This window comes from Tauraco erythrolophus, chromosome 22 (assembly GCF_009769465.1).
Source record: "Tauraco erythrolophus isolate bTauEry1 chromosome 22, bTauEry1.pri, whole genome shotgun sequence".
Lineage (NCBI taxonomy): Eukaryota > Metazoa > Chordata > Aves > Musophagiformes > Musophagidae > Tauraco > Tauraco erythrolophus.
Window position 1 is genome coordinate 2,445,635 of NC_141486.1, and position 13,336 is coordinate 2,458,970.

Consider the following 13,336-nt stretch of genomic DNA (forward strand, 5'->3'; position numbering starts at 1 on the left):
CTCGCAATGTCTCTGGAGGGCTGCAATGCTTCAGGTTTCACAGTTGACCTAGAAAGATGCTGGCCACCCTTCTGGCCACCCCCTGTGGTCCTTTGCCTTCTCTGGGTCTGAAATGAAACTCAGCAGAGAAACTCCCTCCCGGCTGTAGACAAGCTTGCCAGCTGGGCACTTGCCCTGCCCCGTGTACCTGCGCTCCGCAGCATTGCTCTTCTGAGCAGAAATATAAAATTTACAGAGCAGCTGGAGCTCTTGGTCCATGGTGGTACCGCCTTGTGATGAAGCCAGGGGCTTTTCATGAAGCTGTAGTCTAACATCTGTATCTGGACAATTTTGAGGCTACTCACAAGCAGCTCTTGCTTAAGCCACTGGTGAAGAACCTGCCCTTTTGCTTTAATGTCACAATGCCAACGTTTAGCACTAGCTATGCTATGTGAGGGCGTATCATTGGCTCACAGTGTTTGAAGCATGCACCATTCCCAAGCTCTTGCCTTTACCACACTGTTTGTTTTGGGTTTTTTGATTTTTTTTTTTTTTTGTGGCATTTCTCATATATGACATGGCCGAATACTGGGACAGACCATATATTATGGCTCTTCAGGGATGGCTCTGCTCCACCTTGCCACTCAACCATCTCTTACAACGTAGCAGTGTATGAATGATTACGTGGGCATAATGTGTTTTACATGCCCGTGGGGGCACAAGGAAGCCCGAAACGTAATGACATTCATGCAGTGGTGTAAGGAGGATGTAGCAGCACTGGCTGCGTGACCAGCTTCAGTTGGTAACTTTTGTTCCCACTGCTCTTCTCTGCAGGTGATGAGGTGGGAGATTTTCCTTGTGGAGAGGAGCCTCCTGCCAGGCAGTGCGAGAGCGGGACCACGTGCAGGGAGTACTGGCAAGGGCCCAACTACGGCATCACCAACTTCGACAACATCCTCTTTGCTGTGCTCACCGTCTTCCAGTGCATCACCATGGAGGGATGGACTGACATCCTCTACAACGTGAGTTGGCTGATGGGGCCGTAGGAGTGCCAGGGTGCTGTTACGCGTTGTGTTAGTTTGGAAAAGGTTGTTCTGGAGAAAAAGTTATCTAGTTTGTGCGTTTTTCCCCTATTGATCAGCACTTTGCCCTGCTTTTTAGGAAGACTGTTCTTATTTTCTTGATGGTTGTTCCACAGGTCCTGTAAAAGCACTTGAACCACTAGCGTGGCTTGTGGTCATCTGAGGCTGCAGGCTTGCTTACCTGCAACATGATGTCTTGTGTCAGTGTGGTGTTGCTATGTGTAAGAACTGGCGCGTGTTGCTCCAAGATGCTGGTGTGCTCTGCTGTAGGATGGGTGGATGGGCAGGAGCATCTTCTTGTGATGTCCCACAGAAAATCAGTTACCAAATTGCACAATATAGGGTGGCAAAACCAGTGACTTGTTAATGTTTTGTACCTAGAGGTTTCCTCTCTTGACTGGGTCTAGCCTTCATGATCAAACTTGTAATCTACATCCATGAACAGCATCAGCTGGATGTTAGCACCGAGATCCAGTACTGGTTTTGGCAATTCCAATACAATTTTACAAAGCCCAGCAGCCACCTTCACACCTGGCATGTTGGCTGTAGAGAAGATACACCAGGCTGAATTTCCTCTTTGGGATCCTTGCTGGCTGTGCCTCCAGCCAGCCAGGACCACAACTGTCACAGCCACTCAAGGTCAAAACCTCTTGGTCAGTTTTACTATTCCAAATTTCACGAAGAGTAGGGCAACCTCACCCAATAACAACAACTGAACGACTCTGCTGTCTTTCAGGCAGTGTAATGCTCTTGTTTGAGTCTGTAATTTATACAGTGACAGCTGCTCTTCGGGAGCTGTTAGAGACCTGTGTATTGGTTGCGCACCTGCTCTCCCCATCTTTGTGGTTTGCTTAGATCTTCATGTGTTTCTACAGTGGGTGTAAAGTGCTATGGTTTGGGTCTGGAGGATGGTCCAGCTGTTTTGTACTTCCATTTTCCATGGCAGTAAAGGACTTTATCAAGTTCAGAGGCAGGAAGGAGAGAGCTAGTGGTGATGATTAGCAATGTACGGCTACACTGGCTGCTTCTTTCCGTTGACTGTAGAAGGAAGGACAATCTGACAGCCGTGCATAGATGATCTGAATTGCCCCACGCTGGCCTAGCTAGAAGTACCAATGTGGAAAAATAACTAAGGTAGACATTAATAATGCCTCCAGACCATTTCACTGACCGGTAGGACTACAAAGTGTTCAGTCTCCTTCATTATAGACTCTAGACCCATGCTGGGCTCTTTCGCAGACCTTCCTGTGAGGGTTTCTGTAGCAACAGGAAAGTGTTATTAATATCAACCACAGTAAATTGCAAGGGTACAATTCTGCTGTGCTTGAAGCCAATATATATGATTTATCACCTTCTTCATTCATAGCTCAGTTCCTCCATTTCTTCCCAATCTCTGCCCACTTAGAGTGACCTCTAGAAGGGCCCATTTCCCCCCTGTATGCCCTCCCCTCACCCTGAAACTTCATCACACAACCAGTTTCTCCCATTCTCATTCAGCAATCCCGCTCCGTCCTTCTAGTGCCAATTGTTGTAAGAAAAGCCCATTAGCATCCTGGCTGGAATTGATTAATCGATACGTGGTGTATTAGATCATCTTCTCCCAAACTGCCTTTTGTACCACATGCAAAAACCAGAGCTTACGATTGGGGTATTGATTTTGGGGGTTGCTTTGAAAACTATTATAGTATCATTCTAGATACCCATTAATCTAATTGGAAACAGATGCCTGGATGAGATGCAGTTGAGTATTTGTTCTATTATGTCAAGCATTTTTGAGACCCCAGCTTAGGTTTTATTGCTCGATGGGTTCATGTCTCTGACAGATACGAGGGTCTCCAGACAGTCTGCTTGTCGGGTGGAGGGTGAGTGGAGTGTGTCGTGCTACAGGACCACTCAGCAGACGGTGTTCGTGTAACTAGGGCCAGCAGCCATCTCTGCCCCCTCTCCCTTGGCCCTGCACACTGTGCCACCCCCTCTCCGGGCTGCTCTGCTCGCTGAGGAGCTGGCTGTGCTTTTGCAGGTTAGTAGCTGAGAAAAGTCGTGGGTGGAGAAGATCCACTCTGTGCAGCCCTTAGCTTTCTCACAGCTTCAGTCATCTGCTGTTTTCTGGCCACTTGGCTTTCATCTTGGTTTCTTCTGTGCCCACTCTAACTTTGTCAAACCTGAAAACGAAACAAAAGCCCAAACCACGCTGGAGCAATGACTGAAAACCTGATGCGGTGGGTGTTTGTGGATGCAGTTGTCTGTGCAGAGATGACAGCAATGCACCCAGACCATCCTTCCAGCACCAGACAATCCAGCAACTGTGCATTAATGCTGCCTGAATCAGCTGGGTCCCTACTGGACCCACACTGGGAAGAAGCTGGAAGATGTTACATCTTGCCTACAGAACTTGAACAGTGGGGTGAGTGAGCATGTGTGAGGGTCCTTCTCCTTGGTTTAGGAGGACGGGAAGTAAGCCAGACAGCAGGTGGATGCCAGAGGTTATTTCAGGGAGCTTTGATTCACCATTTGGGTTCTCCACTGCTGAGGAGAATGTTTTTGACCAAGAAAATTTTGCAACGATGGACCTAGTTTCCCTGCCAGCCTCTGGTCTCCTCAAGGAAACCAGCACTCCTTGGTGCAAGATGCTCATCAGAGCTGCGCTGTGAACCTACTTTCAATGTGTTGCTTAATTGAGATTTGCGAAAGGCTGTGGGACCACTAGAGGCAAGATATGGACAATGTAAACTGTGAGTGTATGTTAGTAAGAAAAAAGGCTGGTGCTTTTTCCCCCCTGAACTAGAAAATGGGGAAGGTTGCTGTTCCTCAGGCTTAGCAGAGCCCTCCCCTCACCCCTGCCTTGGTGTGCCCTCCACCACGTTTTGGGTTGGTTTGGTTGGGGTAGGTTTGTGGCCTTGCTTGTGCCAACCCTCTCCCTTCCTGCTGTTCAGGCAGACAGCCCCACACCGGCGTTCTTAGGGCCGAAATCCCTTTGCTGCCAGGCAGTCTGGGACCGAGAGCCATTAGGGGAAGCTGAGGTTACCGGACTGCTTCCTTAATGGGCCATTCGTTTCCTCCTGAAATATGGTGATTGATTGATTGCTCTGCATCGATAGGGCTTTGTTATTGCTTCTCTTTTCCTGCTACCACATTTACTGGGGGGGGGGGGGGGGGTTCAGAAGAATTAGGTAGAAGAATTAGGTATTTTAGCTTGCAGTGGTGATGGCTGGGGTCAGTCCCTTTACCAGTCCAGCATTAATTTAACCAAGGGAAAGAGCTTGCTCTGTCCTGAAAGTAGATTTGAGACTGAAAAGTCAGTCTGTGGCAGCATTAGGCAATGGAAGGGTTTGGTGTAAACTGATGTTCAGGAAAGAGGGAGCTTGGGCTCGAGTTTGATGGTTTGGCTCAGGTCTTTCCAAAGCAAGAGCTTTGTTGTGAAGGGTAATTTAGTCATTTCCAAAGGATTGAGGTGACTTTATATGTGGTCCAGATGCAGTCTTCCTACAGATTTGGAGAAAAGCAGCAGCAAAGGCTGGGCTTTGCAGCAAGCAAATCTACCTTGCAAATATTCGCTCCTTCTGTGATAAATGGAGGAATTAGGAAGGCAGGGAGAAGGCAAGTTCACAAATCTCAGCTCAATTTTTCTTTGCTGATCCACTGTTTATATTTTCACAGAGTTTCATTTTAATTAGGGCCAATGAAAGCTTTCTAGCAAGATTTTATCTGGAAGGTGATTTATGCTTGAAGCAAAAAGACTGAATCATCAGTCGAGGGAAATGCTTTAAGAACAAGCTGGGGAAAACTCCCTCCTGAATCAGCAGCACAACAGCATCAGAGCAATTTCTCCAAACAAGTGCTTCTGTGAGCTGCAGATTTGTCAGCTGTGGCTTGTTTCTGCTCAAAAAGGTCTGAGGAGCAACAGGTGACTTAGGAAAGCTGCTGTGCCCTGAGGACAGGGAAGCACCTTTCCTCCAGAAAATAGGAGTGCACTTACCTCCTGATAATTCAAGGCTTCAATGTGATCTGGGAAATGCATTAAAATAGAGTAACTAAACTGTTTTCCTCGACGTGGGAGGACTCAGTGTCACAGTCTGGTGTTGTGAACAGTTCTTCAGCCTAATCCAGTGCAGCCAGACCAAAGATCCCTGAAGCACGGGCAGTGCATCTTCTGGCCTGTGAAATTAGGGAAAAACCTACGTAGAGCTCCAGCTGACGATGGGCAGCAAAGCTGCTCGAGTGCAACATGCTCTAGAGTGGCAAACCCAACTTTTTCTGCAACTGGGACTAGTTTAGTCCCTGACTGGTCCAGCAACAGTTGTGCCTCTCAGCAATGTGAAGCAGCCCCTGCACCGGGCTGTATTAATACGCTAAATATTACCATACTGCACTTGTTATCATGCTTTGAGCATAGCTGCCTGACAACAGCAGTGGCTGCTGGAGCTTGAGGATGTTAGTGTTGCAGAGGGAGGAGAATATTTCCAGTGACGGCCTCCAAGTTCCTGGCAAACTAAGGTGCAGAGTCTGGGTAAAGAGAACTGAGGCTGAGTATTGGAGACAAATACAGAGGTGGGAGGAAATAATGCAGATGCTCAGCAAGAGGAACTGGTGTCCTGGGATTGAAGTTGTTGTGAGTCCTGATCTTCCTCCAGATCTAGTTTTCAAATGAAACAATGGTATTTTAGATCATCTTGTTTACATGCTTGTGAGTGACAGTGATTTATCTACTGTATAGTGCTAATATGGGCTGTTTGAAGGTGTAAAACTTTTTAAAGAGGCAATAGTATAACTCCTGGTTTCCTCTTCTATAGCAGGAGTTCTCAGTTTTTCCCATGCAAAACCTTCTTGTCCATCTCTAAACACTCTCCTGCCTTTGATCCTGATCCCCATGGGAAGCTCACCTTGTTTTGCAAAGCAAGAAAAGCCTGAAAAGCCTTGTGCCTGCCCATGAATTCCCCAACTAAACCAAGTGTTTCACTATGCTGAGTAAAAGCATTCACTGCAGAGCCTGTAACCAGAGAAGAGACTTGCTGGTAGCCTTCAATGAGATAGCTAAGGTAGACCCAGCACTGGAGCTGTGGTTAGTTTGGAGCTCAATACTTTTCATGGTATACTCAGTGGATCAGGAAGGTCTCCGAGCTCCTTGCTGTGGTCAGCACCTTTCAAGCTGGCTGGTCTGTAACCCTCTGTGAGATGTAGTCATGCCTTTGCAGTGAAGGTACACGATGAGCTTCCAAGGAGCCGAGGAGTGTGGTTTGTGGCCCCAGTTCTACTGCAGAAAATGATGGGTCAAACCTGACTCATCTGAAGTTCACAGAAGTCTTGATGTTGACTTTCAAAGAGCTGGGTTTTCATCTTTTATCTTTTCTCTACAGGATTTCAAAGCTACATGGTGGAATTTGCTTTGCAAAATAGGGACTCCTTGCAGGAAAGGAGAAATGTCAAAGTGTACACTCACTCTCTTTTGATCTCAATGGCAAGAGATTTTCATGTTTCTTCTATTTTCTACTGTCAAATATTAGTGTCCAGTGGGTATTTCAAGACTGTGGACCGGACCTAACCTAATATGCTTGTAAGTAGGAATGAACAGTTCAAATAAAATGTAAGTTTGCCCTAAATTAGATTCCAACTAGAACTTTACCTTCACTGCATTTAGAATAGCTTATGATTCAATTGGTATTTTTCATTTCCCTTTGTGTCTTTGAATTTCTCGATTCCTACACAGGTACAGAAATGGAAGGTCAGGATGTAATTGTTCCATTTCCAGCCCAACTCAGAGGTGGTTGTGTTGGTAGGATGGTGGGAGGTATTGGGGCTTGTAGGGACTGAAGAGAATCTGACCCAGTTGTTTGGAGACCTCACGTACACCTTTCTGGGGGCACCTATCTGTAAAGAGCAAACCGTTGACACTTGGTCTTAATCAGTCACAACTGTGAAGGAATCAAAGGTGATGTTCCTCAGGAGGAGTTTGGATGTGACTAGCACTGGCTGACTGAGCCAGGAGACAGTTTCTTATGTAAAACCCTAAAGGAAGGTGGAGAAGGGGTGAGGTGAATGTGCGACAGAAAGCAGAAGGAAAATAAAGAACGTAAAGCTGCATTCCCTCATCTCAGAGACTTGGATTGGGGTTCTTCTTGGCTCATTGCCTGCTTGTGAGATTCCTCCTGAGCTCGAGAGCCCCCACACTTTCAGGCACCTCTTAAACCTGCCTCTTAAGGCTTAAAGGTGACTTAAGTGGCTTTTTGCTGGCCCTTTGCTCCTGATTGTGGTTTCCTATGAGGTTATGCATTTGACTTTCCTGACGTGATTGTCCCACCTGCTTTGGCATGGAAGTAAGTGCAATAGCAAAGCCTGTGGGAGTCTGGGAAGGTGGCTCTGAAATGACCCATCTCTCCTAAGACACCTGATGAGCTGCTGTCTATTAGAAGTGACCTGAAGCCAGTCTGCTAAAGCACAAATCCTTAACTGCTAGATGCCCAGATGGAGGAGAATCAATGAGGGTTTGCTAACAGTGGCATCTGTGTGCCCTGGGACTGGCAGCCTGCGGTGGCTGAGGGGGTTTGTGGTGGGCTCAGCCTCCTGTGATTGCTCCTTGTGCGTGTGTGTGTATCAGCTCTCCTTGTTCTGAGTTAATGTATTGAGGAACAAAACTGTTTAGCCAGCAAAATTGTGAGCAGACAGGAAAAAGGGTAAAAAATTGGCTGAAGTTCTTTCCTTACAGTACATTAACAGGAAGAATAAGCCCACGGAAAGGTTTTGTTTTCCGACTCTGAATCACACAAGTTTCTGATACGATTTCTTTCTTTTACACAGCGTTCTCTGTTGTGCCCAAGGGGTGAGCTTTGCTCCAGTTGAACATGGGGTGCCAGGACCCAGGGCTGGAAGAGAGCAGTACCCGCAAAACAGAGCAGGGGACTGATGCCACGCTTGGTGTTAGCTGCTGCACAAAGAGCAGCATGATCATGGTGCAGCATGAAAACTGTAGTGCTCTTCCTTCACTTGTGCTTTCTGATATTGCGAGCTGAAATGCTCTCTGAGAACAAAGCACGTAGCCAGGGCCTCAAGGTCTACCTTGGTTTTCAAAGAGGTGGGCAGCCTGGAGAAGAGAAGGCTTTGGGGAGACCTTTGAGCAGCTTTCCAGTACCTAAAGGGCCTACAGGAAAGCTGGACAGGGGCTTTGGACAAGGGTGTGTAGTGACAGGACAAAGGGCAATGGATTTAAACTGAAAGAGGGGAGATTTAGATTAGATCTGAGGAAGAAATTTTTTACAACAAGGGTGATGAGGCACTGGAACAGGTTGCCCAGAGAAGTTGTGGCTGCCCCATCCCTGGCAGTGTTCAAGGCCAGGTTGGATGAGGCTTTGAGCAACCTGGTGTAGTGGAAGGTGTCCCTGCCCATGGCAGGGGGGTTGGAACTAGATGATCTTGAAGGGCCCTTAAAACCCAAACCATTCTGTGATTCCACGACATAGCCCTAATGGAGGGCTATTAAATGGAGATCTAACAGTGCAGCACACTGTGGGAAGTGGGGAGCAAACATGAAAAAAATATAAAAACAATAAAGCCAGCGCTGCTTAGAGAGGTGTGAAAAAATGTGCCACAACGGTCTTGTCCGTAGCAAAGAGCCTGTTCCAACTTCTCAGTTTTTTAGAGCATCTCAAGATCCCAAGAGCACACACATCTGCCTAACAGCTGGGTTACATGTATGGTGTAAAATTTCCCACAGGCCTGGCTGGGGGGCAGATCGCCCCTGGGACCTGGTGCTCATCAGTGCTGAACTCTTCTTGTCACTGTGCATTTGCTCTTGGAAGTGCACCGAGTGCCAAGGGAGCTGCCAGGGCCCAGGTGCTGTGTTACGGAGCCAGCAGCGCGCCTAACGCCCCGCAGCCGTGCACTGTGCTGTGCTAAGGTACCACGTGGATGTAACTGTGCTCCTTCTCCCTGCAGTTTCACAAAGAGGAGAAAACCCCCAAACGTTGTTAAATTGCATTTGCTGTTGAGTTAAGATGACTTTAATCCACTAATAAGAATCAGCCATCTTGTATGTGTACAAAAAGGGGATGGATAACTCCCACTTTCTCACTGCTGCCGTGGGGCTGGTGTTGATTTTTTGTGTTTTGGTATTGCCAATCATAGGAAAGTTGGGCGGTGATGGTAGGACCAGGAGCAGGCAGCCAAGAGCCTGGCAGCAGCTTTGAGTGCAGGATTAGTGTGACAGTGAATAGCTGTGGGAGAAGGGAAAAGCCTAGTCTGTGGATTGGTGCTTGTGCGGAACTGGTGCTGGAAGTTTGCAGAAAGCAGGGATGACTTAGGGATGACCAAGTCCTGGCAAGAAAAGCACGGAGCAGATCAGCCAAACTATTAACTTGAGCACAAAACCGCATTGGAAGTTCTCACCGAAGCTTTGCCATGCGTGAAACCCATCCCAACCGAGAGAGCACGTGGCCTGTGTGTTGCCCGTATCTCATTTATACCTCTTCTGAGGTCTTGAATGGGTTGATGCATAGACCTTCTTCCAGCTGGTTATGGAGGTGGAGGTTTCACCAGTGTTTCCTGCTGGTTTTAAGCCTGTTTCATCCCATTATGTTGTTATAACACATCTTTTGCTTGAGTGGCAGGGAGGATTATTATTAGTAGTATTATGTAGAAAAAAATCAGTATTTTCAAGTCAATGTTCCCTCATTATCACTTGTGTGTGACAGTCATCTTGTCCTCAGCGTTTTTCCCAAGTTTCAAAAATTCTTGTCCAAACAGAATCACCTACCACTTCTCCATGCCTCAAAACCCTGCCTAGAGCTCCATGCCCAAACCCTCCTGAGCATCTTGCTCTTGAGCAGGACGTGGACAGGATTTCTCATCTCCTTATTCCCCAGAGAGAAGCCTCACACTAGGCTTCAGATATCTGCTACTAATGAGACCTTGTCAGATATATATATATAACATAGTGGTATAATAAATTGGTGTGTTTGATGAACAGGCTTGTAGTTCAGCTGAAAAATCCCTTAGAGAACAGTGAACAAGCAGCACGAGTTTCCCCTGCCTTGCTGTGCTGCTGGCCCCGTGAAAGAAAAGCACGTGGTGAATGGAGGAATCTGTACAAGGGATGGATGATGATGTGCGATGATGAGCTGTCTGTACAACAATCTTATGCCAGTCTAAATTCTGCCTTGGCTGATATCCATTTATTCATGCTTTCCTCCTGGAATTTGAAGGGTCACAGGGCCTGTTTGCCAAAGGCCTGACCTCCCAGATCTTTTTAGGGCTGCAGTGTTACTGCACGGCAGGCTTTGCATGCTTCCTCATCTAGAAGGTTTTGCAGAAATCCAAAGATATTATAACAGAAAATGTGGAGCATGTCTAAGGCTAAAATGGCTTTGAAATATTTAGATGCCAAGATGGGTGCGATGCATGTGGGCGACCATGCCTGGGCCTCCATCCCTCTGGAAACGCACGCTGTCTGACCCTGTGCCCGCATGGACGTCCTCTCCAAGGCTAAAAGGATCAGGACATTTCAGTCCCTGTTTAGAAAAGCACTTGAGCAAATGTGTAAAGCTGAGCAAGAGTTTAAGTGCCTCACCGAATCTTCTGCGTTTTATTTGATGCCTCAGTGAAGGTATATCCAAAATGACTGTGGGGTGGCCACCTCCAGGTTTAATGGGAGTCGTTTAAGATATACAGCAGGAGAGTGACATATATCATACAAACTTAAAGAGCCCCTTCAACAGAGCAATTGCTCTCTGAAAAGAAATGGAAATCTCTCCAAACAACAGCTTAATCATCAGTGCTTGCCAAGAAGTGAATACTCCAGCTGAAGAAATTCACTTGCAGCTTGACAACATTATAGCATCGAGGGTACAAGCAGCTCTTTTACATGCCCAACAATTGCTTCCCTAGGCAGGATGAAAAAGGCAGCTGCGTGCTTTCACAACTACTGCCAGCCTGCTTGTGCCATGACTGCTACATCTGTGCTTGGAGTGGAGGAGAACAGCAGAACGCTTCTGAGCAAACCAAAAGTGAAGACTTTATTTGCTCTCGTAGTTCCTACGGCAACCCAAAAGACCTGCGGCTAGGTTCCCCTATGGAAGAGGCTGGCTGCGCGTGAGCTCGGGGAGAAGGTCTTTGCTCTTTAATCTACAGACCATGTGCCCTGGGGTAAAGGAGGGGACCAAAGGCAGACGGCTGTAACGGGTACAATGTTGGTGTATCGGTGGGGTGTCATGTCTGGGCAACTTGGCAATGGGATGAGCAGGACGCTTGGTGAGCAGGTGCAAGGCAGCTCAGGGGGTGCTGGGCTTAGGGAGCTCTGAAGATGGGTGGTACACGGGCTGTTTTCTGTGTTGTGTTGGCAGCAGAGAGACAAGGAACAGTCTGCTAGCAGGTCGAAAGAGGTGATTCTTCCCCTCTACTCTGCCCTCGTGAGACCTCACCTGGAGTACTGCGTACGGTTCTGGAGCCCCCAACATAAGAAGGGCATGGACCAGTTGGAGAGGGTCCAGAGGAGGGCCACGAAGATGATAAGAGGGCTGGAGCACCTTTCCTATGAGGACAGGCTGAAAGAGTTGGGGCTGTTCAGCCTGGAGAAGAGGACGCTCTGGGGTGTGACCTTATAGCGGTCTTCTAGTACCTCAAGGGGGCCTACAAGAAAGATGGGGAGAGGCTGTTCAGGAGGGCCTGTTGTGATAGGACAAGGGGTAATGGTTTTAAAATAGAGGGAGGTAGATTCAGATTGGATATTAGGAAAAAATTTTTTACCATGAGAGTTGTAGAACACTGGAACAGGTTGCCCAGAGAGGTGGTGGATGCTCCATCCCTGGAGACATTCAAGGCCAGGTTGGATGAGGCCCTGAGCAACCTGATCTAGTTGGAGATATCCCTGTTCCTTGCAGGGGGGTTGGACTAGATGACCTTTGAAGGTCCATTCCAGCCCTAACCATTCTATGATTCTATGATTCTGCTGGGGCAGAGGTCCTCTGTGGTCAATCCATTGGCATGCTACATGGGCGTGCTATAACAAGGTGCAAGTTGAAGCTGCTGTTTGGCAGAAGGTGCCATCATTCTCCTTTGCCTGCCCTCAGGGTCAGCACTGGTGACACCAAGCCTCCCTCCTTTTTATAGAATCATGGAATAGTTTGAGACCTTTAAAGGTCATCTAGTCTAACCTCCCTGCAATGAGCAGCGACATCTTCAACTAGATCAGGTTGCTCAGAGGCCCGTCCAAACTGACCTTGAATGTTTCCAGGGATGAGGCAACTACAGCCCCTCTGGGCAACCTGTTATTTTTTTTTCTCCAACAGATGAAGTTCTCAGTGTTATAGAGACTTTCAAATAGGAAATTTTTAATCCAGATGTTTTTTTCCAGCAACGTTTTCATACTCTTGCATTCCTTGTACCAAAATCCAGCAAATCCTTCACGAATCCCAAAGGAGAAGAATTGCCCAGTAACTGTGGAAAGTAGAATAGCTGCCCATGAAACAAGAGAAACTCTAAATCAAAGTCACCTTGCCCAGTGTCCAGACTGAAAGAGTGAGAGACTTCATTCTGCATGGGTTTGTAGCCTTGTAGCCATGTAAGAGCTGCCCAAGCAGCTGGAGAACTTGCCTTGGCTGTTTATGGAGAAGCACTGGTTGCCATTTAGCTGGATTAAAAATATTTGCTTGTTTGTCTCCAAACAGAGAAGCAGGTAAATTGGGAGCAACTATCCAGATCTTGTAGTGCCGTGGCAATGCTGGCACCAGTGCTGAGCTCACCGGCCAGAGGTCAGCTCCTTGCAGGGCCGGGGAGGAGTTATGGACACAGACTGCAGAATGGTGAAACCTTCCAGTAGTGGAGACCAGTGCTTGCATAGCTGCTCCGTATGGCATGGGAGGAAGCCAAGAGAAACAAGTGGATCATTCCCATTTTTTTGACCAGATGTTTCCTAAACAGGGCAGGTGTCATTTGAAGTCTGTGAAACTCTGGTTTAGCACCAGTTAAGTCACCTGCTCATCAACCCAACTGGATGTATCTGCTTATTTTATGGTTAGTATGTTTAGTAGCACGGTCTGTGGTGGAACGTTTTGTTGTTCAGCAGTGTCCCTCCTAGTGAAGACTCTTGGAATATGGAGAAGAGCAACTCTGGGCCAGTCTCGTAATTTTCTGCAGACTTAATGAATTTACACTATAGTAAATATTTTCACACTTAAATTTGGAATTTCACAGATAGTTTTCATTTGGATTTGGAACAATTTGGCAGGGCTTGGGGTTAAGAAAAATCTTTTTTTTCCTTCCCTATGGCAGACAGTTCTTTTCTATATAAA

General features: G+C 47.2%; 1 protein-coding gene across 2 annotated transcripts in view; it reads left to right on the forward strand.

The window, feature by feature from the left end:
- CACNA1B (calcium voltage-gated channel subunit alpha1 B) overlaps positions 1-13,336 on the forward strand; it is a 302,801-nt gene that overhangs the window by 109,191 nt on the left and 180,274 nt on the right. For both annotated transcript variants that reach the window (XM_086625007.1, XM_086625008.1), the window contains exon 6: positions 814-1,001. In XM_086625007.1, coding sequence (XP_086481133.1) covers positions 814-1,001 — 188 coding nt within the window. The remainder of the gene's footprint in view (positions 1-813; positions 1,002-13,336) is intronic.